We start from the raw sequence: 24,622 nt of genomic DNA on the forward strand, positions 1-24,622 counted from the left end.
AATTAAAATTGTAAAAATAAAATTCAAGAAGAAAAACAGAGACAGGCGAGGAGGCACATGCCTACAAGTCCAGCAACTGTAAAGAGGAGGCAAGAGGGTCAGGAGTTCAAAACTACTCTCAGCTACATAGCAAGTTTGAGGCCAGACTGGGCTACATGAGACCTTGTCTCAAAAAGGAGGAGAAGAAAAAGAAAGAGAAAATAATTTTACCTTTTTTTAAAAATTACAAATCTATTTGACCTTACATGCAGTGACAATATGATTATTTTGACTAAGTTCTTATATGTGTGGCCACTGATAATGTCATTTTAACAAGTTCCCAAGGAAATGGGGAAATAAGCATTTAGAAAGGGAAAATACATTTTGTCCAAGCCTAAATTTTTTAAAAAATTGTTTTGTTAGCAGTTAATATATGGATTGAGAATATATCCATGTAATTCATAATTTAATATACATATACTGATTGGGTACAAAGTTAGATATGCAGATGACTGATTTAAACCATGTCCCTGCAAGTGATGGTCTCTTGTGGTTTTGTTCCCACACTTTGGCTTTTTATTTGTGGCTACCTTCATTTCTCCTCTTTATTTCCCCTTTTTCTGACATGTTAGTATTCCACAACTTCTTCATTGTTTGGGCATTCGTGTGATTTTACTTCCTCTGCAGGAACAGTGCTTCAACCTCTGTCTTCAGGATAGACCTCCTCTTAGTTCTGAAAGGAGTAGTGATTTTTTTCTTTCATTTTTCAGATTATGATATAATTATGTCATTTCCCCCTTTCCTGTCCTGCCTTCAAACCTTCCCATATACCCCTCCTTGCTCTTCAAATTTATGGCGTCTTTTTCATTAATTGTTGTTATATGCATATATATATATATATATATATATATATGTATATATATTATATATATTCCTGAATACAATCTGCTCAATCTGTATAATGTTACCTATGTGTATGTTTTCAGAACTGACCATTTGGTATTGCATAACCAGTTGGTGCGCTCTTCCCCAGGGAAGACTATTTCTCCCATTTTCATCATTCCTTAGTTGCCGGCAGTACTTTGTGTAAGGTTGAGGCCTCTTGGGCTTTCCCCTATACACTTTTGGCATGTCTGTCATTGTCCTTGTTCAGCTCCTGTTTAAGCAGTCATGTTGGTGAGACTTTATGGGTGCAGCTTCTGACATTATTAGGAGACACAGCTCCACAGCAAAAGTCCTCTGGCCCTTAAAATATTCCCCTCTTCCAAAATGTTCCCCGAGCCTTAGGTGCAGGAATGTTATGTAGATGTATGCATGGAGACTGTATTTTGATTGGTTGTGGTTTTCTGTCTATAGCAAAGAGAAGCTTCCTTCATGAAGAGTGCAGATTACACTTATCCGTGGTATAAGGGCAAATATTTAGAATGTAGTTAGAGACTATGCTGGTTTAGTAAAGTGGTGGTTGTAAATTCTCCTTCAAGTTCCATGACTTCACTAGCCCTGGCTAGGTTTCAGTACCAGGCGTGTCTTCCCTCTTGTTGAGTGGATCTTAAGTCTAATCAGACAGCTGTTGGGTTACTACCAAGGTGTAGTGTGCCACTATTACACTCTTAGAGTTAGGATGTCATCTGGTCACTGCTATGTAAGTTCATAGATGTCATACCTGGCTTTTGAAGCTTTCCTCTCTTGGAAGCTTGCATGGTGTTTTTCTGGTACTAAGAAAGTTAGTTCTCATGGAGAAAGAATTCAGGTCAGTTTCAGCTCAGGAGTCTCTGAGCTGAAATACACAGTGTCTTCAGTGGTAGGGGCAACCAAGCAATATTTTTTATGTATCTGTATGATGGGTACCTTAAGTCCATCCACTTTGAAAAAGAGCTGATCTGCCTTTACATCCTCCCCTCTTTCTGAATCCTTTGTCACAGTGATGGCTGCAGCATTTGCCAATTGCTCACTTAGAAACCTGGTATTATCTTTCAGCTCTGTGTGTGATGATATCTTTCCAATAGCTGTAGAATGTCACCTACTCTCCCTCTCTACTGCTACCATTCTAACTTAGGCGCTGGATGAAACAGACAATGTGCAATGTTAAAAGCCAAATGGCTGACTCTACAATGTAAGATCTAAATGAAAAAGTAATTTGCATCATTAGTTTTTCATGCTAGAGTTACCAAGATCATCAAAATGGCTCCAAACAAAGACATCTGCTGTTAGGAAGTGTGTGCCAGAACTCAACACAATATTGTTTTAAGCCTATAATTACCTGGGATGTTGAATTGATTTTTTTATCTTATAATTTGGTGTCTAGTGCCTTAAGTATCTGACTGTTAGAGAAAATCCCATTACTATTTGGCAAACGATTCCAGACTGGATTGATTAGCCATGAAATGAATGCAAGCACTCTGTGCAGTTTAAATATGCACTTAATAGTTTAAATATGAGATGACATTGACAGCTTTCCAAATAGTGCTGAAATTCTAATGAGCAATCCACTAGCATCTATCAGTGCAATCCTTGCATAGTCATCTATCACAACCATTTTTCCCTTTCCATTTGTATCTTGACTGTATTTTTAATTCTTCATTGTGACACCTCTTGGGGACAATAGACTATCGCAAGCACTAGTTAAATTACAATGGCCAACAAAACATAACTAATTATTCTCCTCTTCTAATGATGGCCATTTGAATGGAGACAATTCCTTAGGTAGATGTGATAGCAAGTTGGAGCAACAGTTAGGACAAGTTGAGGAACCAAAAGTGTTGTCTGTACCCAATGTAGAAACAACATGAGTCATTTGCAATCAGGAAGCAGTATTATAAAATATGAAAGATATACACATTAGAAACAAACCCATGAGCGTAACTTCAATAGAGAAAACATAACATATATACAGATGTGCATGTGTGGGTATATACCTTGCCCCCCAAACACATAAAGCCTCTAAAAACTCACTCTTCTTGCTGAAAGCAATGGGAAACTGAACCACATTTAATAACTTCAACAATACCTCCTAAGTTTCCATTAACTCACGGGGGAAATCTGACCACCCATGGGGGCACAAACCTACTGTAGAGATCTACAAGGTAGCAAAGGTACACCTTTATTTATTGTTGTGTTTCATTTTTAATTTTTGAATTGCTAAGTGCATAGCTTTCATTCTGCAGACTGCACAAAGTAACCTGGTAAGTGATTTACAGTTTAAATTATTGTTCCATAAAATTAACAAAACACTTCAAATTTAATAGCTATATAACTCACAGAGAGATATCATAATGCATGATCAGCACTATAAAAAATGTCCAATAAGTGAACTCACAAAACATACAGGTATCTTAGAAAGAATCAAAGTCAGAAATACTGTCCTGGTTTTCTTCCTGTTGCTATGATAAATGCTGTGACCAAAAGCAACTGGGGGAGGAAAGAGTTTATTTCATCTTACAGGACACAGTCACAACCCAGGGAAACCAGGGCAGGAAACTGGAGGCAGGAAATGAAGTAGAAACCATGAGAGAATTCTGCATATTAACTGGCTTACTCACAGGCTCATGTTCAGCTACCCTTCTTATACAGCCCAGGCCCACCTGCCCACTCTTCACAGTGGGTTGGACTTTCATGTATCAGCCATCAGTCAAGACAGCACCCCAAAGACATACCTAAAGGCTGATCAAGACAGTTCTTCCATGGAGGACCTGTCTGCCCAGGTGTGTCAAGTTAACAATGAAACTAATGAGGACAGATCCCCATAAAGACTCTGCCTAAGTTCACTGTGGCGATGTCATATAGCACAGTGGTCCAAGCTAACACCCAGAAGGGAAAGGAAAACCTAGTATCCATCAATGGAGCAGATGAAGGTTTTCGTTCTTACTCCTAAACTATCAGCCATGACTGACAGACAGTATTCTCTTCCTTGCAGTAAGAGTAATTTGGAGCTGGTGAGATGGCTCAGCAGGTAAAGGTGCTTGAGCCAAGACTGATGACTTGAGTTCAACTCCTGGGTCCCACATGGTGGACAGAAAGAAGTGACTCTCTCAAGTTGTCCTCTGACCTTCACACACATACTATACCCTCCTGCTACACACTAAATGAATAAATGTAATTTTTAAAATCAGTTATTGTGCCAGATAATAGAAGATAAAAGATGTAAGTCTTTGTGACAGCTACCACCTGAATTTATGTACAAAAGAAACCCTTGAAAGGCATCTCATTCTAACTGATAGAATGAAGGTTGACCTTAAGGAAGAGGTCTATTTACACTTCAGGGTAAATTCAGCTTTCCCAAAGACAAGGCCAGGAAGAGGATATCCTTATTCCAGTGAGATCCATTTTTCTCAGCCACAGGTTAAGGCAAACCCTCCAAACCTCAGCATCTTTTTCCTTCATTTAGCTGTCTTACAAGAAAAGCAGAAAGCCTGATGATGTCTTTTCTTACAAAAGAGAGTAATGAATTTCTGGAAGTTTCTCTGACGTGTCTTATCTTCATTAACACTGCTACCACTAACATTCAGACTTCCTTTATTTCCCTAGACCTTAATAAGATTCCTGATTGATTGCTCCATCAATCTCCAATAAAATTGCTACCACTCTCAAACCAATATTGTCCCTACACGGCTCTCATTAAGCCACTCTTTTCACTCAAAACTCTAATGAGACTCAAACAATTACCAAAACAGGCACATATCCCCCAGTTAAGCATTCAGATAGATGCAAAAGGTGGCCAGAGTTAAAAAAAAAAAAATGCAATACCATGTTCTCGAATTCATGAAGGGAAGATCAGCGTGCTCCAAATGCAATCTCCCTCCAATTCATCCCTAAAATAAATGCAGTTTCAACAAAGGCAAATTGGGCAAACTGTTTTTCATTAAATTTGACACACAAATTCAAAGTTCATAAACAGGAACAAGAGGGCAAGAATATCAAAAATAATTCTGAAAGGGAAAAATAAATCAGGTGAACTTTCTTACCTTACCAGAAATTGAGATGATTTATTCTAAAGCTGTAACATGGGCCTGGGGAGATGACCCTGTAAGCACAAGGCGTTTGTTTGAATCCACAGAATCCACGTGATACAGTCAGGCATGGCTGCTCACAGTGCTGACTCCAGCACCAGGAGGGGCAGAGACCAGAAAATCTCTGGGGCTTTCTGGCTGCCAGATTAGTGTAAGATTCAGTGAAAGATCCTGTCTCAAAAGAATAAGACAAGCCGGGCGTTGGTGGTACATGCCTTTAATCCCAGCACTCAGGAGGCAGCAGAGGTAGGCGGATATCTGTGAGTTCGAGGCCAGCCTGGTCTCCAGAGTGAGTGCCAGGATAGGCTCCAAAGCTACACAGAGAAACCCTGTCTCGAAAAAACAAAAAACAAACAAACAAACAAACAAAAAACAGAAAGTGATATAGCAGGATACCTAACATCCTCCTCTGGCCTCTGTGCATGAGTGTGAATGAGGGTACACCTCCCCACACACACACAAATACACCCCCATACACATACACACAGACACATCACACTAAATAACAAGATGACATTTTAAAAGAAGTTCAAAGTCATGTTTATACAGTGATCTCAAAGGCATCCTTGGCCTCAGGAGACCCTTTCTCAAAAAGAAAATTAATTTAAAAGTAAAGATATAAGCTGGGTGGTGGTGGAGCACACCTTTAATCCCAGCGCTCAGGAGGCAGAGGAAGGAGAATCTCTGAGTTTAAGGCCAGCCTGGTGTAAAGAGTAAGTTACAGGACAGCCAGAGTAGGAAGAGAAACCCTGTCTTAAAAAGAAAAAAGATACAATGTATAAAAATATTTTGTTACTATTGGTGCAAATATGGGAAATTTTTTAATGAAGCTATACACAGAGTCCATATATTGTCTCATAAACTTATGTCCATATAACACAGATGGCACTACTAAACAATATGGAAGGAATTAATTTAACTAAACGAATGAATACTTAACTAAAATAAAAATATTATTTCTGTTTCTCATCACATTGTCAAATATACTCTAGGTCATAGAGTCTGGGGGAAATAAAAATCTAATTGTGTGAGGGGATGGGCAAAATATTGAGTCTTGGCTCCCAAATGTAGAAACATGGGATGATAACCAGCCGTTGGCATTGATACAGGGTGATGGAAACTGGGAACTTAAGTTGGTATGGTTCTGGAAATGATTGGCAACACCCCCTTAGTGGTTGGCATGCAAATATCAAAGTATCTAGTTATTTCTTGCCTACTTGTATATTCCAGTAAAAACAAAACTTTTATGTGTGGTCCCAAAGAGTCATATGGTCACCAGTTTCCTCACAGATCCATCTAATATTAGCTTACCTCTATTGCTTTATATGATGTGGGCTGTGGGAGTGAAGGCAATGAGTTGCACCATGGGACTAAAAGGGTTTGGAACCCTTGAATTTGTCCTTGCACATAAGCATTTCAATTAAGAAAGAAATTTTCTGGTGACTCTTACCTGACTTTGAGTTATAGCTCTGCCACTTGTCAATCATCTAATCTTGGTCAACTTGATCTTTCTAAATGTCAATCTCCTTCTCTTGATCATATTACCGAGAACCCCTCTCCCCAGTTTGATAACATGAGCATCTGCGGTAATTAAGATGTAATACCTCAGCCATCACTTTAGATTGCTTACTTAATGGTAGGCAATTGGTAGCTTGCAATACTTTCATGAATTAAGTGCTATTGTTATTATCTCTTATTTTACAAATGAAAAAAATTACTCAAATTAAGTATCTGGCCTACGAATATATCTAGCAAATTGTAGAGTGGGCTCAAACCCACATTTTTTTCTAACTTGAAAACCTCTGATGAAAATAAAGACCAACCCGGCAAGAAAGGATGCCAACTTGTAATCCAAATAACATATTCTGCTGAAAAAAAAGAAGCAAAGAAACAGAAAAATGCTGATCTTAAGTCTGGGACAGAAAATGCACAGATGGTGGCTGAAACATTGTCATCCAGGTCACAAAGAAGCCTGGAAAGACCCCTACAGCCTTGTCTCCCCTGAGTAAGCATGAGACAGAAGCAGCATCAGCACCACAGCAAGAGCAAGGGATCCAAAACACATCAAGTGTGTTCAAGTGATGAGTAAAGTATTAGAATCCCATTGTTATCTTTGGGGGATGTTGTGAGACCACATCCTGATTTTCAAAATGTATAAATAAAGGGGAATAACTAGGTAATTTGATCTATAACCTCATAGGTAAAAGTTTCCTAAAGTTAGAAAGTTTTTCCTTAAAGAAGCATCCAGCTAATAAAAGAAAAGTAATGGAATATCTATTTTTTCCATTTTAACAGATGAATAGATTCAGGTCATTTATCAGGGCTGATAATATCATCCAATGAGAGGGAATGATGTGTACATCCTGATAGGATGGCCCAAAACATATGAAATAGTATTGCTAAAAATAAATTGAATTTAAACCTCATAAGCCCAACACTAATTTATAAGAAATATGAAGGTTAATGGAACATGCTAAACACCACAACACCAAACTGCAAAAACCTCCAAGAGCTGGATTCTTTTTCACTCCATGATAAGAAAGGAGAATAAAATTTAAATATTAAAAAAACAAAGTCTCTGAAGATTAAAAGATACTTAAGAAATAGTCTTAATTTTTAAAAACAACTTTACTTGAATTCTGATTCAAACAAACTGTGAAAAATTAAACAAGGCCCTGTTAAGATAATTTGAGGTGTGTAAACACTAAATAGAGATTTAACAAGGTTTAGAACTAATAATGAGTTATTGTCAATGATTTTAGGTGAATCATGTATTGAGTTTCTATTTTTAGAAGTCTTTAATGTTCATGTGTGAATGCGTGTATGTTTGTGTGTGTGTGTGTGTGTGTGTGTGTGTGTGTATGAGAGAGAGTATGCTAGAATGTGTGCTGTGAGAGTGTTTATGTGTGGAAGAGTGTATGTGCAAGTGTGTTTGAGTGTTGTGTAAGAGAGTGTGAGTATGTGTGTGAGTGTATGTGTGATTGTGTATGAGTTTGTGTGTGGTGTGCATGAGAACATGTGTGTATATGAATGGTGTGTGTATGTATGAGTAGTGTGCATGTATGAGTGGTGTGTGTGTGTGTGTGTGTATGAGTGGTGTGTATGTGAATGGTGTGTGAGTATGAGTGGTGTGTGTGTGTGTGTGTGTGTGTGTGTGTGTGTGTGTGTGTGTGTGTGCCAGGGAGTGAGCTTCTTACTTGGTATGTAAGTACTCTGCTACTGCACTCATATTTTGTCAATGCATTCTGACACATTTAGAGATGAAACACTTTGCCTCTGAGATTGGCTTTAAACTAATCTGTCAGGAACTGAGTACAGAGAGAAGTAGAGATGAAACAAAGTCAGTCTGCATTTGTAACTGTTGAAGGAGGGTTCTTGGAACACTATTTTCTCTAACTTTAGCGTAGTTCTAAAATTATCCAATAAAAAGCTAAAAATAAAAATAATTCTAAGACATGCTCGACCTATGGCTAGAGCGGTCGAAGGCCCTAGAGGAGAACCCACCACTGATGTTCTGCTAAGTGACATGCTGTCAAACTGTCTTCTAACTGTTTGTTTATGCTCATAGATTTGCACTGCTCTTAGCCCTAGTCGGAAAAGCTTTTTGCAGAGGGTGATAGAGAAGGTAGAAACTCATACTGGGTCAAAGAGCTGAGCATAAGTGACTGTTGGATGCTTGGCCCTTAATGGGACATCTGTGCCACTTCATACCCCAAGAATCAGTGAATATTTCAGAAGAAGAGTAGATAGAATACAGAAGTCAGAGGACACTGAGGCATGCAGTGAAATGTTGTCTCTGGAAATGGCATGGCCATTGTACATAGGAACTCACACAGCAGTGGCACCTAAACAAGATTGGGCTTGTCAACAATTCATCATGGATGGGGGCTCTGCCTGAGAAGCTAAAGGCATTTTATTCTTGCTGAGGGTAGGAACGTTATACTCAGCAAGGCAGTAAGTAATAAGTGCACAAAAACCAATAGTGGCCTTGGTAAGTACAGTGATGCCATAATGTACTTCTTGATGCTAAAATTTCTCAGTAGGAACCTCGCATAAAAAAAAAAAACAAAGCCAGGCAATGGTGGCACATGCCTTTAATCCCAACACTGGGGATACAGAGGCAGGAGGGAGCTCTGTGAGTTCAAGGCCAGCCTAGTCTACATAGCGAGTCCAAGGACAGGCTCTAAAGCTACACAGGGAAACCCTGTCTCGGAAAAAAAAAAAATCAAGAACTCAGCTTCAGCTTCATTAAACTTCTACTGACCTGAGAGGTAAGGTGGTTTAACCTTGTATCTGGGTTATAAGTCAGCTTTGGTAGAGGCTTGCATCAAACTCTTGACTCCCAAAGCTAAAAATCAAGCCAAAGAAAAAGAAAAACAAAAAAAGAAAATCTAACTTCCTCTCTCTTGTGTTAAAGTTGGAAAAATATTTTTTAAGTATGATCATTTTCCCTGAAGAACTAAGCCTTCTGGGATTTGGTTATTTATCCTCTTAACTGTTGTTTTCTTGGGCCAGATTTTGATGATGACTTTAGTTAGTTATGAGGAAGGTGCTTCCAACTACCCATGTAAAAATCAAACATATCACTCAACTTTTTAGCTCCCTGCCAAAACAGAGAACATGTCTCTGTCAAAATAAAATTATCCCTTCACCACTTTTTTTCCTACCAGGGAAATGATCTATACCTCTGAAATTGCTGTATTATTATTATTATTATCATCATCCATGGCTTGCAAGTGTGCTTAAAATGCTTCTTAGAGAATTCTCTCCACGTGTGAGATAGTAGTGTTCTGTCCCAAACACATCACTGACACTTGTAACTCATACCTGCAAACAAAATCATTCTCCTGATCCATCCCTCTATGCCCAGGCATCTCTTTTATTGTTAGACATTCGGCTCAGAGTTCCTCTCATTGGCAGTTTTGAACTCTCCCTAGTCCCAGGAGCACATATCTAACCTCTGATGCTTCTTGTATTCACCTTGGTACTAAATTCTCAAGGCCTCTTTTTCTTTATCTAGAATCTACAATCCCTGGTGTCTGCATGGCTTAAGCTAACAAGGGATGCAGCAGACCATATCCATTTCTTGTTCAGCCTCTTGGGTCTGTGTTCTTAACAAAATGATTCTTCACTAGAGAAGTCTACAGCTTAAAGCCTATGGAAGGAAGTTTCATTTATTTATTATTTTTGTGTATGAGTGTGTGTGAATTATACCCTTATACTGGCCCTTTGAGGTCCACCTGCAACTTGATTATAATCCCCAAGAGTTTAGTTATGGCCAGGAATAAAAGCAGATCTTCATTACCATGATGCAGTGGGAATTGTTTAACATTTATTTTTAAACCAAGCCCTTATCTGAACCTCCTGAGTCTTGCTTACCACACCTGAGACCATCTGTGGACATCACCATTGCTACAGTTCAGATACAGCCCACACTGGCACTCTCTGCAAGATAATTACTCAAGCAGCTGGATATGTTTATTGGGTAGTTTTTTTGCCTCTGGTCTCAATTTTGGATGTTGTCTCAAGAAACTACTCCTTCCTACATTGAATCAGTTTTTTAAAGATCCAGTAACCCTTTTAAAAATCCACTCTCAGTACTTTAACAGAAGACATGTAACATAAGGGAATAACTCGTTACTGAAATTTTCTCAGTATGTGTTAAGGGCATTCCCTAAAGAGCATCAATTAGAAGAAGCTACTGTTATCAACATGAGAAGAAGTGCTAGGGTCCATGGCTACCCTTAGGAGCTAGAATCTTGGAGATAAGACCACACAAAAGCAGTTAGAGCCATGGCAAGAGTTGCCCGATGGAAACTGGATCACAGAGTGCAGATCCTAGATAGAAGCTAGAGCCCCAAAGGCATCACAGTGCCTGTTATATGTCTTCTCAAAGAAGAAAGAAAGAAAAAATACCCTTGCTTCTTCTACTCAACTCCCATTTCTTGTAAGGACCTCCCATTGGCTGAATCTAACAAACAGGCAATGGGCAAAGGAGTCTGGGAAAATCAGGGTAGCCCCTCGGGATTCAAAAGAGAAGGGCAGTGAATGGCTCAGAGAAAATGGGCAAACGATCTTCGTAAGAATAGGGAGAGGAGAAAATCCAAGTAGCCACTAGGCATAGGAAATTATGTTCAATCTCATTAGTCATTAAGGAAACACAGTTTTAACACAGAAAAGTTTAAAGGTTGGTGACTATGCTTAGCAATGGGAGTGTTTATTCACACTAGTGAGAGAGCAAGTTGAAGAATCATTGGCCCTGTCTGATGCCAATGTGGAGCACACCTGCTTGGGAGCTCTGAGTCTAGGAATACATCCTCAGGAAACTGCAGCAACACACACTAGGAGACAGCTGTGTTAGTACTGTGGACACTGCTCAAATATCCACCGGCAAGACAGTGAGTGCCATGTATTTTTATTCTTATAATAGAACACTAAAATGAATGAACTAACAGAGATACACTATGAATGTCACAGACATAATTATGAGTAAAGAAGAATAGCATCAGAAGAAACAACCTCAAATGATACCTATAAAATTTTTTAAATTTGCAAAATTATATTTACTGTTTACATAAAGGCTTAATCATATTTACAGTGACAAGACTAAGAAAAAAAAAACATACTGGAGTAAATGAGATGGCTCAGAAGATAAAGGCTCTTGCTGCCAAGCCTGATGACCAGAATTTAATTCCTGAAAAACCCACAAGGTGGAAGGAAAGAACCAACTCACACAACTTTTGCTATGGCATGTACTTAGGTGCACGTGTTCACACAAGCATACACACACACACACACACACACACACACAGAGAGAGAGAGAGACACACACACACACACACACACACGAGTCATGCATGCATGCACACATGCTTGCACACACATAAAAATTTAAATAAAAGTTATGAAAGAAAAACCAACTACCAGGAAATCACCTGGGATCTAAGGTCAGTGTCTGAATGCATGCTGAGAATATTTAAGGCCCTGAGTTCAAATCCCATCACTGAAAAGAGAGGAGAAAGGATTGATAAATAGTTCAGAGGAGTGGTTACCTATGGCAGGAAAAACAAAAGCAGCTATAACCAGAAGAAACCTATAGCACATCTACTTTTAATTTTTAGGTACAGAATATTTTGTCATTAAAAGCAAGACTTTATTAGCCCCACAAGTTCATTTCTCCTCCTCCCTAATCGTTACTGGGAACATTATTTTATTGTACTTAATTAAATGTTATCTCACCCACTCACGTAAGTATTTTTTTTTTTACTGAGATTGCCACTGATATCTTTGCTTGTGGTTATTAACCTTGGCCCAGTTATCAATCCTCCATATGTTCTTAGTTTCCACATCTACAAGGCGGGTGTACTGGGAATGCGCACTTCATAGGGTGATTACCAAATTAGATTGAATATAAAAAATGCTTATTTCAACAGTCTGGCAACCAGAGATCTGCAGATGCCACTCTGCTCCCACTGTTACCTCAACTCCAAGTGTTCTCCCTTCCCACTGTCTTTACCTACTTAATGCAGCCATCTGGGGACATCCAGTCCAGTATCTGAAGACCCTTCCTCTTGCCGAAGCCCATTTCTCCTTCTTCTAAACACATAAACTCCTGTTGCCTGTACCATTTTATGAGACATCTTCTATCATTCATTCATCCAGGAAACCATGCTAAGTACTCCACACACAGAAGTCAATAAACAGTCACTTCCCCGTGGAGCTTGTATTCTGGAGGGTAGAGGAGGAGAGAGAAAATGAGTGAGAAAGAAAGAAGAGAGAAAGGGAAGAAGGGAGAGGGAAGGAGGGAGGGAGGGAAGTGGAGAAATAGGCAATAATTATCTAATCCAGATGTACTGGGTTCTGTCAGGAAAGGGTGAGGGATGTCTAGGAAACTTGCAAAGGTCAATCTAGATCATTTGGTTCAGAAAAACAGATTTCTTTAAAAAGATGACAATGTAGGAGTGACCTGAAAGATAACCTTTTATTGTCATCACTAACAATATTTGTCTAGGTTTTGTAACCTCAGTAGATTATCAGTGCAGGCGTTCCCAAAGGAACAAATAGCATCAAGGGCAATGAGTATTCAATGCCAGATGCCAAGTGAACAGAATGGGCGACAATGTGCATTGAGTCCTGACAGAGATTAAGAAACAGATTAAAATGTGAATTCTGACGAGAAAGTCAAGGGAAGAATGGAAGTAAGACAGGCAGAGTGTCGGGGGGGGGGGGTGCCCTAGTCCTGTTGTGGAGACACACATCCATAATTCCAGCACTTGGGGGTCTGAGGTAGGAGGTTTAGGACATCAAGGCCAGGCTGAACTATATAGCAAGGTTTTGTATTTTTCTTTTACTAGAAACTTTTTCATAGAATTTATTCTGATCATAGTTCCCCTGCCCCAGGTCCTTTCAGCTGCTCCTCCTCCTCCCTGCTCCCTAACTTTTTTTCCCCTTTCAAACAGAACAAAACAAAAAGCAAGAAAAAAAAAACAGACCAAAACCCTCCAAAAAGAAACAGCAACGAAAAACCACACAAATAAAAGTTAGCAAAAGTTCAATAAGAAAAAAAAAAAAGTCAAAGCAAAGTAAAACAAAACAAAAAAGACCCAGAAATATCTTGGAGCTCATTTGGGGTTGGCCAACTATCACTGGGCATGGAGCATGCCCTGGAGTGTGGTTGATAAACCCAGTGATATTCATTGGAGAAAGTTGGTTTTCCCTTTACCAGCAAGCGTCAATTGCAACAAGCAGTGCTTTGAATAGGAGTTTGAGCAGAGACTGGAGGAGACCAGACTGGTTTAGACAGGTTGATAGAAACTGGAATAAGTAGGTAGTTAAAGAACAAGGGTCACATCACAGAGGGACTGGCCTTATCTTAGATGGAGCAGTTTTCTTTGGAGATCACTGCCTTCTCTGACACTTTCATGAAAGCCTTGAACCCCTCTCCTAAAGTAAAAAGTGTATTTGTAAAGACAGCCAGGGTTTTCAAGAGGCTCGAAGTCAGGTGGGCTGGAAAAAAAAAAGATGAACATGCAGGTGCAGTAGTGGGTGCTGTACCAACTGTCTGAGCTGTACAGGAGAAAGCCATACAAAACAGTTTCCTGCTGTCCTTCCTCTTGGTCGCTCTCTGTCTGTGTCTCTGTCTCTGTCTCTCTCCTCCTCCTCCCTCCCTCCCTCTGTTCCCCCATCTCCCTTTCCTTCTCTTTCCTACTATCTGGACTGGACTTGAAAGCCCACTTTGCATTCTTGTACTCTCTTCCTCTCTGATCTGTCACATTTCCCGCCCTTGCTCAGATTTCCATCCATTTTTCAAGTCCCAGTTGAACAGATGCCTTTCTTGAAGCTTTGTCTGATCTTGCTGTGCGTTTTGCCCTGAGTTACCCTGTAGGCTTATTCTCTTCCACAGTTCCATAAACACCAGACGACTAAGATGCTGTTCCAGCAGCCTAGCTCATGAAATACCTAGCTCCTGTGATAAGTGTTCTCTGTAGCCACTAATGCCAAGGCCAGAGGCTGGTAGGGGGATGGAACCAGGATGGGTTTGGAGCCACACGGACAGTTGGAACCTGGAAAGTTGACCTAGACACAATATGATGGTAATAGGCATCTTTGGAGGAAAGGATGTGGGTTATCTCAAATATATATCCTATAATCAATAAATATAAGTTTAAAATATAAGATGTTCACCTCTAGGCAAGTTAGTTCATTTGAAACTTGCCCTATCTGTGATAGTGTTGTCCAATGGAAAGAATAAGTGGGATTGAATTTCAGACTCTAGGTGCAGACGTCCACATTTCAACTGGATTATAATTACTACTAGATTATTAAAGAAAAAAATTTGCAAAGGTCAAAAATAGTTAAAACGCCTTAAAAAGTAGTATAAGTGCTGGAGTAACTGTAACCTTTAATATTGTTTAACAACTTCAGGTCAGCCTCCAAGGTGCCTTTATTCCACCTTTGTTCATGATACCAAAATGACTAAGACTTTGTTAAGTACAACTGAGGTCCTTGGCTTGATCACAGAACGCCACAGGTCCAAGCATACACTTCCCCAAGGGGGAGTGGGCAGGGTTAGGTGAACATTTCCAGTCCGCCACGGTATGACGTTCTCTCTCACGGCCTTGTCTATCTGCACCGAAGGGAAAGTCCTAACGGACAGAGCCACACTCCCCCAACTTCGCTGAAGAAGAGGGGGAACGGTTACCCCATGCACTGTGGTTTTCCTGAGCACTCTTCCCGCCTTCTGGAGGTCCCAAGCCCTCACAGATGTCTGCTGTGGGTGGGGGAATCTTGCACGCCCGGGTTCTGCCCAGAACCCGAGGCTCAGCTCTGATTGGTCGAGGGCGGTGAGGGCGGGGCCTGCACGCCCCAGAGGTTGCCCCACAGGCTCCGTGAGACCAGCGGGACTCACCCCAGGACCCGGTGCGAGCAGCAGAGACCTGGGACTAGAGATGGGGACGCGCCGGGCCACCCCGGGCCGTGCAGCAGGGCTGCTCGTGCTGTTGCTGCGATGCTGTGGGCTTGCGGAGCCTTCTGAGCGCTCAGGTAACCGGGCGGCCTCGACGACGCTACTCTGAGCTTTTGCCTCCTCCGGGTCAGGTCACAGTCGCCTTACTCCCTGTCTCTAGGTCTGGCCTAGGAGGGCGGAGGGCAGGGCGATGTGGTGTGAAGGGACCCTCTGCTTAGAGAAGGCTGTCTCAGACAGAGTCTTATCTGCCTCTTGTTCCTCGACTGTCCCCTAAAATCATGATTCCCTGGGGTTCCCCACTTCTCCTTGCATCCCTGTTGCCTCTTGGTCATCTTGGCACCTCTATAATGAGGATGAGCCCTCACTCACACCGCAAGGATTCTCAGAGATCCTGACTTCACTGTGGACACTGAACGTATCGAAAAAGAAGCCAGGTCCAAACATCGTCTTCATAAGTCAACCAAGAGTCTTAGGATGCCCTTCCCGGCCACCTGGAGCAGTGGCCCTTCTAATTTGATTATCTCCAAATGCTCCCCACTCAGGCAGCTGGCCGCAGATAGACGTGCAGGTCACTTCCTGTCAGCGGGAAAAGGATGCCTTCTGTGAAGCTCAGGGTAGTGCCTGTGCCACCATCCCACCCTGCAGTTACATTTCGCTTTTACTTTCTTTTTGCCTCAGCAAAAGGTGTGCCAGCGACCTTGCTTGTGCTGTATAATTGGCATTCCATAGGATGCAAACATTCACCCACTGCTCCTGCTATCTTGCCGGTGTGAAGGAGAAGATAGTGGAGGTGGGTTTTAGGAGTACGGTGCTTGCTTTCTTTGGAGTTAAGCTTAGTTACTCTCTAATGTAGACTGTCCAGAGTTATGGGAAGAGTTTCCTGAAAGGGCGGGTGTTGTCCACCTGTCTGCACCAAGAACCTTTAATGAACCCTGTCTTGACTCACTCTTCTCAATTTTTTTTTTTTTTTTTTTTTTTTTTTTTTTTTTTTTTTTTTTGGTTTTTCAATACAGGATTTCTCTGTAGCTTAGGAGGCTGTCCTGGAACTCGCTTTTGTAGACTAGGCTGGTCTCGAACTCATAGAGATCCACCTGCCTCTGCCTCCCAAGTGCTGGGACTAAAGGCGTGCACCAACACCACCATCAGGCTCTTCTCAGTTTTTCTTTGATCTTCTGCACTGGTAACCACCAAAGGAGATATTAATATTAAAATCTGTTTTGTTTGTTTTTTTTTTTTTTTGAGACAGGGTTTCCCTGTGTAACTTTGAAGCCTGTCCTGTCACTCATTCTGTAGATGAGGCTGGCCTGGAACTCACAGAGACCCACCTGCCTCTGCCTCCCAAGTGCTGGGATTAAGGGCATGAACCACCACCACACGGTGTAAAATCTATTATTGACATGAGAATTTAATTCAGTTTCACCAAGGCAAAAAAAAAATCTACCTGTAGCAATTTCCAGTGAAAGCATGCTAACTTCTAGTCACTCTCCCTCCCACTCTCTTTGCTTCCATCTATATATGTGAGTCCTGTTTCATTTCCTCATGAATTTTTAGATTTCCTTCATTTTCAAATGGCCTGGTTGGGGTTGTTTTGTTTGTTGTCAACTCAACACAAGTTACTGTAATTTGGGAAAAGGGACCTTGACTGAGAAAGTACCTCCATCAGATCGGCCTATAGGCGAGTTGGTGGAGCATCTTCCCAATTAATGGTAATGAGGAAGGACCCAGCACGCTGAGATGGGGCCACCCCTGTATAGGTGCTCCTAGACGGTAAAAGAAAGCAGACTGAGCAAGCCAGTAAGTAGCACTCCTCCATGGCCTCTGCTTCAGTTCCTGTCCTGAGTTCCTGCACTGAGTATGATATGGAAGTGTAAATTGAAATGAACCCTCTCTTCCCCAAGTCGCTTTTGGTTGTGGTGTTTATCACATCGGTAGGAATCTGACCAGAACACCACAGGCTCCACAGCCCCTATCCTGTCTCAACAACCCAAAGCAAAAAATGCTAGGCTGAAGTCTGTCCCCACATACTAGGTCCCCACAGGTATTTATTTCCCTTCTTTACTTCTAACAGAGGCAGTGGGCGTTCTCCCATCTTCAGGACAGACTTGTGGCCTTATATTGTGTGTGTGTGTGTGTGTGTGTGTGTGAGAGAGAGAGAGAGAGAGAGAGAGAGAGAGAGAGAGAGAGAGAGAGAGAGAGAGAGAGATGCATGGTGTAAGCCAGAAAGGGTGTCCCCATTCCCTATTCTATCACTCTCCATCTTATACTCTTGCGACCAGGTCTCTCACTGAACCTGAAGGTCACCATTTTGTCCAGGCAGGCTGCTCTTGATCTCCTGGGATCTCTCTACCTGTCTTTCCCAAGACTGTGGGGTTACAGGGATTCCTCTTTTGAGGGATTCAAAATCGGGTCCTCATGCCTGACTAGCAAGCACTCTTATCCATTGAGTTATCTCTCCAGCCCAGAAATGGAGTTTGAACTTCCATATATTTTGTTAGCTTGTTTGTCAGTGGGTCAAATTCAGGATGCTAGCAATGTCATGCACGCTGTCACATGTATGTAGGAAGTTGGGGCAGCTGGTCCTGGCCACCCAAATGCTGAAAGAGTATCTCTCTGTTCTTGGGGAGATGCCAGGTTTACTTTTTTGGCTTCCTTGGAGAGCTAACACTGTAAAGTAATGTGATCCTTAAGGGATTTCTAGTTTCTCAATTGGGATTGTTGGCTTTCTGATACCTAGTATACTGCCATGGGCCCAGGTGTCTCCTCAGGGCTTGTTTTAAACTAGCAAACCCAGCTCTGATTCTCTCCTTCCACTTCTGTATGTTCTTTACACTAGACAGAGACCACAAAACATATAACGAAATAAGCTGTGGAAATCCGCTGGGAATGATCAGTGCCACCATCTTTGTCCTCTCCATCTCCTCACACCTTTTTCTTTCCTATGGATCTGTGATTATAATGGGTATATGCTCACTTCCAGCTTCCCTCCCAGGATGTACAGAGTCCTTTGTGCAGGGCCTAGTGATTAGACAATGAGAAAATGTTGAAAGAGATGGTTTTCTTTGCTAGAAATAAGAATGCTAAAAAAAATCACTGTCAATTATGACAATGCTCTTTGGCTATTCCCTTAACCTCACCAAAGTATAAAATGAAGCACATGAAAAGGGCTCCAAGGTGTATGTGTTAGGCTTCTTGTCATCAACCTCTGCCCTTTAAATTTGTCCCAAACATAAATTTGGAGGTGATTGTGAAAACTCTATAAAAGATTAGTGTGAAGATGGAAAGTGGACAGTATGCGCTATAAAGCTAGGGACAGAATCCAGTTTGGGGCTTGGAAAGATCTCAGGGCAAGGGCACTTGCCTAGCATGCTCAAGGTTCTGGATTTGATGCACAGTACCAAAAAATATTCATTAAAATTTCTAGTTACCTTCCCAAAATGCAGTACGTTTCTCATATAGTTAATATAGCCTTATAAGACATTTTTTTCTAAATAAAAATTATTTTCAGTTTATCAGTTTTCAATCCAAAACCCCATAATGCCACAAAACTGAGGCAGAATAAACAGCTACTGCTTAGGGCTAAGAATGGTATAGAAAACTATTATGAGAGAATAGAACTTCTCCCCCCATTCAAAAATATATTATTTATTAATACTTACTCATACATTATATATGAAGGCTAATGACAAGTTTCTTAAAACATTAATAATGGATAATCATTCTAAGAAATCTCATTGGCATGTCAGACATCGGTATTGATTACAGTCTCAGTTCAAGCACAGCCTTAGGCTGATACACATACCTATATTCAAAAGTAGAGCTCACTTAAGATACTTGGTAATGCCTCCTTTGCTACTCCATGCTACTCCACACCTCACCTGTAGTCTGCTTCCTACCAAGTTGGTAAGCCCGCAAGTGTCCTGGAAGTAATGTAAGTGTAGAAAACGAAAAGTCAAGCTTTCTCTCTTCCGAGGAGTGCTGATAAAGCAGGGCTTGCTGTATAACTCCACCTGCTCATTATAAATGACATGAGAATGACTTCAAATGCTACTAGCAGTACAGTAGTATGAGCTGATAATGTGGACATCTGCAAGAAGAATATGCTTAGCAAGGATTAGTGAGGCCTGGGGCGCTAGGACACTGTTACTTGGAGAAAGCATGGGATACTAGCTCTGCAATGGCTTACCTATACTCCACAGCTTTCATCTGATACTTAGGGGAGAGGAAGTGGCTTCCAAGAGTCTCCCAGCAAACTGGGAGTAATAGTAGGTCTTCAGGCTAGGGACTCCAATATTTTGCTCCACTGGCCTTTCCACAACACTAGTACTTGGACCTAACCTACTGACTTTTATTAAGAAATCTGAAGAAATGTATGACTTCAAAAAGAAAACAAAGTTGCTGCTTACCCAGGAAACCTGTTTGGGGTCAAAGGTCATGGAGATGAGCGTCCAGGAAAGAGTGCTGAGACTATAGACTCAGTGAAAGGAATTTTTCAACTAGGGTGAGGGCCACGGGCAACAGACTTCTCTTACCTGCTGTGGTTTGTCATACTTTGGAACACAAAGTATTTGTGGGAGAGAGTAGTATGGGAAAGGTAAATGTGGTATTTGAGGGGCAATACCTTGGAGAAGCACCTTGGAGACATTTTCCTTTTGGCTGACTATCCTCCCAACCGGTGACATCAAAGAACGAATGACAGAGGGGTGTCACAGAAGGAAGAGTGGGGGATAGCTGCTGCTGTACAAACCCACCTAGCAGCAGCCACAGTAATGGTCTCTCTCTCTCTCTCTCTCTCTCTCTCTCTCTCTCTCTCTCTCTCTCTCTCTCTCTGTGTGTGGTGTGTGTGTGTGTGTGTGTGTGTGTGTGCGCGCGCGCGCGCGCGCGCGCATGTATACCGCACACCAACATACATTGTGGAAGTCAGAGAACAACTTTGAGTGTTGAGCCCTACTTTCTACCTTATTTGAGATAGATTTTCTTTGTTGTTTGTTTTAGTTTGGTTTTTGTTTGTTTGTGGGTTTCTTTTTGTTTTTTGTTTGTTTGTTTTGCCATTAATGCCAGGCTAGCTGACCCAAGAGCTTCTGGGGCCTCCTCCCTCTGCCTTCATTTCCTGTGGGAACATTAAGATTATATATGCTCATACTACAGGCCCAGCTTTTAGGCAGGTTTGATGTCCCCGTGCTTGAGTGGCAATGGCTTTTAACCAATGAGACAGCACCGGAGCCTGTGATCTTTTTAAATTCAAATTTGAAAGCAGAAATAACCACCGCTTTAAAGGTTTCTTTGTTGTTGTTTCCCATTGTTTGTCTTGCTGCAGCTGCTGCTGTTACTTAAAATGAAACAAAACAAAATTTCATTCAAAGTTCACATGGTCAGATAGAATTTTGTAGCTATGGCTTACATGGCGAAATGTAAGGTTCCCCTCTGGCCAACAGTGCCTAGCATGATCCTTTTTAATTCTTTAACCCATGACTTGAAAAAATCCCCAGTGTTGGTAAACCCCGTGACTGTGACGCTGACCCCCAATCTTTTGTGCTGTACTGCTGTGCTCTGACTCGTTGGGAATGCCTGCTTAAGCTTGTCAAAAATAGTGCAGGTTATTGTTCATCAGCATGACCATCTCTGCCATACTTCTTCCTCTTTGTAAAACAACTGACCGGTGTTTCACTGTGCTTTGTTGTATCATGTGTAAATCCTGGTCCTCACACTCAGGTGTAGAAGAAACACCAAATCACACTGTTTTTTAGAAAACCGGTTAGAATGGTTCTGAGTTCCCATCCCACTAAGGTGACAGAACTTTTATCTCCACCTTTGTTGAGGGTTCCCCCAGCTCTGGCAGAGTGCTGGGAGATCAGTCAGAAAGGCACCCTCTCCAGTCTTCAGCTTCCACTGTTAATTCTCCTTCCCTCTTGTCCACACATGCTAGACATTGGACCTGGAGGCTCAGGTTGTCCCTGGAGCTGTGTCTGGTTTCCTTCAGGTGATTTACTTGGTGAATCCCCAGCCTCTGTCTCTCCTGGAGGTGCTGCAGTGGGGCTGGCCACAGGTTTCCCCACCCTCAGAACCCAGATCCTCTATTTCCTCCCATTGCTTTACCCCAATTTCTCTACCCCCGCCTTCTTGGAAGTGGTATCCCATCTCCACTGATTCCCATCAGTGGAGGCAGGCTTCCACGGAAGGCTAGGGAGAAGTGGTTTTTAAGTGGATTCCCCTTTGCGTGGCCACAGTAACTTGCCCCGCACCAGAGGAGCATAGAGCCCTGCCTTCACAATCGGTGAAGAGGAAGGAGCTGAAGAAAGAGCAAATTTTGATGGCATGGCCATTGTGCTGTGGGCTCTAAAGCTGCAAGACAGAGGTGTGGTCCCAAGTAGACTCAGGATACTTTTTCATTGGCTGCAGACCACTTGTGGAAGAAAAGGGGGAAACTAAGGAGTCGCTTTATAAGCAAGACCAGGAACCTTCCATGGAATAGCAAGATCAAGTGCACACCCTACTGACATGGGTCAGCTCATTGCCACATCCCAACCTCCACAGTGTGAAGTGGGTGCAGCCTTACAAATGAGAAATCTAAAGTAGAAGAGATTTAAAAGAAAAAATTGCTCTGATCTCATAGCAGAGGCAAGGTATGAGGCCAGGCAAACTGGCTTGAGAGCCCTTGCTCTTACCACACACTGAGCCTCACTCCTTGTGAAAGACAGGAGTTTACCAACCCAAGGGTCAGGGCAGTCCTGTGCTAACTGCTCTCCCCAGCAAACAAGCTGGACCAAGGTGCATTCGTCAAATCCTGAAATGTCTTCCTTTGCTGTCTTGACCCAGGTAATGATCCGTTCACCATCGTCAATGAAAACACTGGCAAGTGCATCCTGCCACTGTCTGACTGGATAGTGGCGCAGGACTGTAGTGAAACTAGAAACATGTTATGGAAGTGGGTGTCCCAGCACCGTCTCTTTCACCTGGAATCCCAAAAATGTCTTGGGCTAGACATTACCAAAGCTACCGATAACCTTCGGATGTTCCGCTGCGACTCCAGTGTCAGGCTGTGGTGGAAGTGTGAGCACCACTCCCTGTACAGTGCCGCCCAGTACAGGCTGGATCTGAAGGATGGATATGCCACAGCCAGTACAAACTCATCTGCTGTCTGGAAGAAGGGAGGCTCCAAGGAGAACCTTTGTGAGCAGCCTTACCATGGTGAGTACAGAGAGGGACTTTGACCCTCTTGCTGCAATGGTTGTTTAATTTGGCATTAGATGTCACACCCAGCACAGCTTGGACCTGGAAACCTGACTTGGTTCAGATGAGCTGTATGCAGTCTGATGGAGTGGTTCTAACTGCTGAAGCAACCCAGAACTTTGGTGCATTTATTAGAATAGTGCTGGGGTGGGGAGGGGGTAGCTAGCCCTGGTAGGAGGTCTTTATGGGCTACTAGTCTTAGGCTATAAACATCCAGGAGAATGAAGCTGGTTTTTGCACACACTGGTCAATCATTGGTAATCACGTCTACTAGTACCACAAAGGAAAGTTTTGCCTTTCTTAACCTGATCCATATGGAGAAGGCTTTGCCAACTTCAGATGGGTCTGAGGCATTGGCCCTTGGTGTGGCTGTGCCCATGTCAACAATACACATTAACTCAGGCCTTCCTCAGCTCTCCACGACTGGGTTTAAAAAGTCACAGTGACCAGGCACTGTGAGCTGCAGTCTTACACCTGTAAGGCTGCTAGGTACCCACCTGTCCCCTTCATAGATAGGGCTAGAAAAGCTCAGGCATCTTAACAAGGTCACACAGCCTTTTGGTGTGGTAAACCCAGGACTTGAATTCCTGTTTCTTGTCTGTTTACTTCCTATGATGCCTTCCTGAATGCTAGAAAAAAGGGAAATACTATACTGATAGGAAATGTTTCGTGTAGGTTAAAGGCACATAATCTAATAACGTTCATCTAATCCTAAATTTAAAAAGAAAATAAGAAAGAAAAAGAAGTGTTTTTTTTTCATGCCTAGGAAATTTAATATGATGGAAATATTTTGAAAGTCTCATGTGGGTTTTCGTAATATTTTCACCTTTGGCATCAAATCATAAATGGTACCACATTTATGATTTGACATTTTAACTGTGAACTTTTCTTTGGTCATTTCCAAAAATAAGTGTATGAATATTGTCATGACATTTGCTCTAGATTGCAATGAGTCTTCAGTTTAAAAAAACAAAACTTACTTTTTGAGAATTTAGTGCAATGTTCTTGATCATTTTTACTCCCAGCTCCTTCTCCAGATTCTCCTAGGCCCCATTTTCTTAGTTTCCAAATTTATGTCCTATTGTTTTTTTTTTTTTTTTAATAACCCACTGACTCCAGTGTGGGCTGCTCTTGCAGTCCTAACTGTGGAATCTTCCTCTGGAATGTGGTAAACCTACCAACACACCCTTGAAGAAAACTGATTCTCCCTCCCACAGAAGCCATCAACTGTCTGTAGCTCCTCAGTTAGGGATGCGAGCTCAAGAACCCCTTCCTCTGCCATGCTAGAATGTTGACTGGATTAATCTTAACCACATCTGCAGACAGTCACAGCCACTGTGAGCTCATGAGCAGCAGGCTTGTCATGTGCAGAAGACACTGTTTCACTCCTATCCTCCCGGACCTCTGGCTCTTTCTTCCCATTCCCTCTCCTGGGATAGTTCCTGAGCTTGAGAAAGGGGTGTGCTAGACATGTCCCAATTGTGGCTGAGCATTCTAATTGGTCTCTGCACTTGGCCAGTTATGAGTTCTTGTGCTGACCATCATCATGACCGCACAATGAAACTTCGCTGATGGGGTCTGAGGGCTGTGCTAATCAACAGGTAGAGAGATACAAATTTAAGTGGTGGTTTTATATGATGTCCATTTCACAGAATAATAATAGTAGGTTCCCCTTGGACCTGTGAGCTCTCCAACCATAAGTTCTTGACCATACTTACACACCAGGCATGCGTTTCCTTCTGTAGAGTGGGCCTTAAATCCAATAAAGAGTCGAGAGCAAACTCAATAGCCTGACTGTTTTGGTGATCTTTGGAACACCTCTGACCAACGACTTGAGGGGAAGTATCCTGCACTGGGCCTTTTATTTGCAGCCTATGGCTTCTGTGTAGGGTAATACCAAGTAAATTCCTGCATGTGAAAATATGTAGATATTCATTTATATGAA

At 41.9% G+C, this 24,622-nt stretch overlaps 1 protein-coding gene across 1 annotated transcript in view; it reads left to right on the plus strand.

Annotated features, from left to right (window-relative positions):
* Nucleotides 1-15,433: 15,433 nt before the first annotated feature.
* LOC100769089 (lymphocyte antigen 75) overlaps nucleotides 15,434-24,622 on the plus strand; it is a 137,975-nt gene continuing 128,786 nt past the window's right edge. The window contains exons 1-3 of the mRNA XM_035447072.1: nucleotides 15,434-15,527; nucleotides 15,993-16,064; nucleotides 22,264-22,635. Coding sequence (XP_035302963.1) covers nucleotides 15,434-15,527; nucleotides 15,993-16,064; nucleotides 22,264-22,635 — 538 coding nt within the window. The remainder of the gene's footprint in view (nucleotides 15,528-15,992; nucleotides 16,065-22,263; nucleotides 22,636-24,622) is intronic.

The sequence above is a fragment of the Cricetulus griseus genome, chromosome 6, assembly GCF_003668045.3.
Source record: "Cricetulus griseus strain 17A/GY chromosome 6, alternate assembly CriGri-PICRH-1.0, whole genome shotgun sequence".
Lineage (NCBI taxonomy): Eukaryota > Metazoa > Chordata > Mammalia > Rodentia > Cricetidae > Cricetulus > Cricetulus griseus.